The 5,284-nt window shown below is 36.7% G+C and overlaps 1 protein-coding gene across 1 annotated transcript; it reads right to left on the reverse strand.

Moving 5' to 3' along the window:
- On the reverse strand, positions 1 to 4,756 carry LOC110427235 (uncharacterized). Its single transcript, XM_021442711.2, has 6 exons — positions 4,547 to 4,756; positions 4,001 to 4,261; positions 3,710 to 3,883; positions 3,492 to 3,598; positions 2,972 to 3,297; positions 1 to 771 (listed from the first exon to the last, which is right to left on the reverse strand). Exons 1-6 carry the CDS (start codon positions 4,661 to 4,663, stop codon positions 182 to 184), a joined length of 1,575 nt encoding a protein of 524 aa, XP_021298386.1. The 5' UTR covers positions 4,664 to 4,756; the 3' UTR covers positions 1 to 181.
- Positions 4,757 to 5,284: the final 528 nt, after the last annotated feature.

Raw genomic sequence — 5,284 nt, forward strand, 5'->3', positions numbered from 1 at the left:
TTTACAAACATGGCCAGAAGACTTCCATTAATATTCACAAAAACTCCAAACACAGGTTCTAATATTACCATGGATTCTTCAGCAGTTCTAATTGAAGAATCCTCATGCTTTACAAGTTTAGTTAGCAACCTGAAAGCATTCTTCTTACGCTTGTAGAAGAAAAAGGCTTTAGGTTTTATCATTATCTAGCTTGAATATCAGAATCTTCCATGATGTTGAACAAAAACTGCGGCAGTGAAGCAATCCTAGGAAGATTAAGAAGAAGATCCCCCACTGAGTCCTTCCTTGACATGGCCTGTGGGCGCTTGGAGTTAGAAACATTATTGGATTCATTCATTGATACACCCTCTGCTGTCTTACTCTCACGTGCTGCTGCAGAGACTGAGCTGCCTTCAACATGTTTACCATGATCATGCACATCGACAGCAACATCCTCCTCGGTTGGAAAATCTGGTGCCACAGCAGAATCCTTCTGCAGAAGACAGCAAAGAGAATTGACCCTAGCCATGAGAGACTGTTCATCAGAGGCTGATGCATGCAGTGAGTCATTGAGCAAGTATTGAGTAATCTCCTCCAAAATGTCTTGGCCCTGCAGGTCATCATTGGCAGATGTCATCTGCTCAGAAATGCAATTTCCAATATGATTTACTAGATCACTCATCGACATGGATCCATGAAGTCCAGAAAATCTAATCTGATCCCATTGACGGAGCAACTTTCCTTCATTGGCAGTACTGCCTCTGATTTCTTCAATTGCATTGGTATCGATTACTGTAGAGAAACAGATAAGTTACTGTGCAATGTTAGAGAGTGCCTAACACACTGTTACAAACTCCATATGAGCAACATATACTACTAAATTATAAATGCATGTTTTTCCTTTCTAATAACATAATTAATGCATGTACTTATATATACATGATACTTTTCAAAAGTTAAACTAATCCTTTTAGTGTTGATGCTAGGAATATTTTTGTGAGTTGACCATCTACATTTATGTAATTTATGTGATTTTCTCAAATTATTTTATAATATACACTATTCTACATTTGTACTAATATAATACTCACTATTTTCCTTCTTCAATAATATTAATTTCATCTGCATCTCATCGTTATAACTGGGATGAATTTCTGTTTTGTCATAAAGTTCAGCATATACTTTCGAGTTATTTGTAGATATGAGAATGAAGAGCTCTTGTGATAAAAAATTGGCATGCGAAGCACAGGCAATCCGACTGCAAAAGTTGATACCTTTAAAGCAGCTATACTTATGCTTTGAAGGTAGGGGAACCCTTTGACTCATGTCTTCAAACAGAACATAGCATAACATTATCTCATAGCTTTCTTGAATATAATGTACTATTCTAGAACTTAAAGCATCAGAAACTATTTTCAGTGGCTAGCCATTGAGGGTTTTCAGCTTAGGGTCCCAAACATCAAAACATAATGCATTTGATGACCAAGATACAACATGTTGAAGCATTTTTATATTTCCTTATCCATGTGCCCTTGGCGAATCTTTTGTGGCTAAGGTAGGCATAGCAGCCAAAAACAGGATTCAGCAGCTTTGGATATTTACGAACAAATAACTAACTCAAAGAAGCAATAGCTACAGTAAGCATCTATTGGATACCGATAGTCTAAAATACTATATACTTTCTAAACATGCTTCAGTGTGAAAATAAAAGTTTTCTTTTAGCCTTGGATTTTGTCTAAAAATTGTTAGATACCCCTGGAACCTGTTTAATAAATGTCGGACATTAGGATAGGAACATAACTAACACTAAAGAGAACAATGAAGTTGAAACAAGAACATAAGAAAAGTTTTAGCAAGAATTCAAATTGTTTTGATGTGAATGATGAGTTTATCTTTTTAATCTATAGCCAAGTATTAAATGTTACAACTGCAGAACTTTTAACAATCATCGATGACACAGGATTTTTCACTCATTTCTGTCTATTTGTGAGTTTTTATAGTAAAACACCCAGACTTTTTCTTAACTGTTTTTTAAAGTTTTCAGTATTGGCTTAATTATGTCCTTAATCCAACTAATTCTTCGTTCCTTCCACATCTAATAAAATGAGATAGAAGTCTTAGTCATCCTATTTCCAGCAAGATTAAAACTAGAGTAAATGACATAGTTTAAAATGAGCAAAGAAAACTGCTGAGAATGCACTTCTGCATTGACAGACCCCCATCTAACAAACAAACCAGAATCCATTTCTTATGCTAATTATAAAACAAATTACAGGTTGTTTTAGAGTGCATCAGATGTAAACGGGGACTCCATGTCTCCATGTTCAGTATAGCATCCATCAAGGACAGAAAGGTATTATCAATCAAGTGGTAGATGGGCTTCAAATAGTAGACCATGGAAAGATAATTCTTATGCTATGACAATCTTTAGGCATATTGACTTCAAACAAAAGATAGCTTGACCATATTCCAAATGGCTGATTATTAGCAGTTATAATTGCTGTGTAACACTTATAGGAAGGTCGCTTGTCAATGATATTCACATTCTTGATGTTGTTAAAAGTAACAAGACCGCATAACATATACTTCAATTTACTCATCAATCAGAGCTATTCTGAAAATAGAGATAATTTAGAAGGCAAGCATATAAAAAAGCACTTTTAACATTCTTTTGTTGTTTGGGAAGCAGTGGTTTACCCACAGTGCGCTATGACATAATTGTTCCAGAATTTTGCCGTTACCAATAACTGAGTCAAGCTCTGAATCATCACTACTGGGAATTAGTTAGATCTCATCAATCATTTAAACAATATATATATATATATATATATATATATATATAAAATGAGACAAAGGTAACCATCCTTCCTTGTTAAAGACTCCATTCAATACTGCCAAATATGATGAAAATGTAGGAATGATCTTGTCATTGTATCAAAACTTCCACTAGAATGATGTCACATGTACCAATATTCTCGGTTCATTATTTTACCTGAGCTAGGTGATGGAGTTCCCTGGCAAAAATGTTCAGCAGCTCTACCACTGAAATCTTGCTCTTTTTTGCAGGAAGAAGATTGACCAGCCGCTGGTGATGATGTATCCTGCAATCCAAAGATAGTAGGTCCCTCTTCACCTTCTAACTCAACCTTATGGCCAGCTTCATTTGAATCATTGAAACCAGATATCTTGGGTTCAAAATATGGTGATTCTAACAAAGTTTCTGGCTGTTGACTTAGGAAGTTGAGACGAGGATCACATTGAATAAGTTTCTCAAAATGCTTTCCCAAAAGGCCCTGTGGGCACTGTAGGAAATGTTGCCTGTGACAAATAAAGAATGCATCATCATTACCGGACAATACTTATATGATACAAGGTTTAAAAAAGAAGTGAATGCTCATATGATCAACTAAAGCAATGGTACTTAAATTTAGTTGCATGACCAACACAACATGAGAATAAATTCACTTCAACAACCTGCCGCAGCTAGAAACTACAAAGCTTAACAATAGTACCTGTGTATGCTTGCTTGTCCACCAGTAAAATCTGATGTTGCTTGCCATAGAGTATGCTTCCTAGGTTGTGGATTTGTCTCCCTAAAGAAAAGGGGCTGTCTTGCCAACTGTAGCAAACAACAAATTCCTCTAAAATCAGTATTACCATCAGAATATTGAAAATTATGAGAAGATAATAGTTAAGGAAGAACAACTGCATAAGGCATAAGTTAAATTACCGCTACATCCAAGGTCCCCGGTCCATCTTCAGGATACTTTGCCTTGATAGCTACAATATCAGACCACTGAATTTCAATTTTGTTCTTGAGTCCACCATCAAGCACTTCCCATACAAGCTTGTGCTTAGCAAAGTAGCATTTTGCTACCAAATCCCCTTCATATCTTGACTTATACTACAATCCAACAAAATCTCAAGCAATTCAAACTCAACAGGTCAAACTCAACAGGAAAAACACATCATACGCCTTATGAAAACACAACAAACCCAAAGAAAAAAAAACAAAGGATACCTCCCAAGAACCGATTCGCAACACGGAAGCAGGAAAATTTGAGGCCTTGAGCTTGTCCTGACCGCTGGAAACTGAAGTTCCCTTGCTATCTTTCTTCTTAAGAGCTGTTAATTTATTGGCATTTTGTTGTGAGAGTTTCATTTGAATCAAGTCCAAAAAAGATGGACTCTTTTTCAGACGCAAGCCAAGTGGACTAGGCTCGTCAAGTGGATTATATAATGATGGTGGGATTGGAAAATCCCCACTTTCAATATTACCCTCCTGTTCCAACAAGCAAATCCATACAATAATTTAACAAACAAATAAAAGATATCAGAAGCAACACAATGAAAAGAAAATTTGTGGAACTTAATAGCTAAATAAAAAAAAAAACAACAGCAAGACAATTCCAAAAGAGGGAAGGCTCTTTGGGCTTAAACCCAGGATAGAAACAAACCCAACGATGAATAATCCCAACAAAAAAACCTTAAAAAAATGAAAAAACAAAAACCCATTTAGTTAATATGTTCAAAAAATACATATATAATATGTATAGAAAATTTATACCTGTAAAGAAGGGTCAAGTTTTGATCTTTTGTGAAGAGGAGCCAATCCATCTTCCAGCGCTTCTTCCACTTCCAGTTTCACAGCTACCCTTTTTCCTGAACTCATCAATTGCACCATTTGATCAAAGCTTTCTTCTTTTATTCTTTTCTTTTTCAGGATTTTTTTTGCTTTGCTTCTTCAATACTCTGCAGAGTCTGAACAAAAAACAGAGGATCTTTTTTTAAAACAGCAATGGCTGGCTGGCGGCCTGGTCTTACTCACTGCACGTGCCAAGTAGAATCGACACGTGTCCTTTCAGAAACACAGCTGGACGGAGACCTTTTAAATGACGAAAATGACCCTTGCTTCGTATAGTGAGGGTTTTACTGGGGGTTATTTTCGTCATTTTAGAGGCAGATGGGAGTGGAAGGCGACGTCAGCTGTTTTGGACGGTTGCGGCGGTTTGTGGATTGTGTCACGTGAGGGCACGTGCTATAGGTTTAAATGGATAAAATGTGGGCCCAAGGGTTCGTGAACGTTCCTGAGTGGGACTAGTGTCTTTTGTCCGTATTCATTTTTAGAGGAAGCGCCAGCGATTGGGTAAGCGTGACACGTGGAGGAATCTGAAGGGTTCCAGGGACACGTCGGATTGTAAAATGGGATTCCGCGTAAGCTTTTTAACGGATAATGTTTTCAATTTGGATTTGTCATCCTTTGAGTTGACCAATATCTTTCCTATTTAGTTCTCCTTTGCAATTG

Source organism: Theobroma umbraticum, unplaced genomic scaffold (assembly GCF_002168275.2).
Source record: "Theobroma umbraticum cultivar Fairchild unplaced genomic scaffold, ASM216827v3 scaffold_228.0, whole genome shotgun sequence".
NCBI classification, from domain to species: Eukaryota; Viridiplantae; Streptophyta; class Magnoliopsida; order Malvales; family Malvaceae; genus Theobroma; species Theobroma umbraticum.

Excerpts from the sequence above, each read along its gene's own strand:
- LOC110427235 (XM_021442711.2), bottom strand. The coding sequence starts at position 4,663 with ATGGTGCAATTGATGAGTTCAGGAAAAAGGGTAGCTGTGAAACTGGAA. Across the intron at positions 4,262-4,546 it reads AACTTGACCCTTCTTTACAG|GAGGGTAATATTGAAAGTGG; the intron begins GTATAAATTTTC and ends TTGTTGGAACAG. Across the intron at positions 772-2,971 it reads AACTCCATCACCTAGCTCAG|TAATCGATACCAATGCAATT; the intron begins GTAAAATAATGA and ends GTTTCTCTACAG.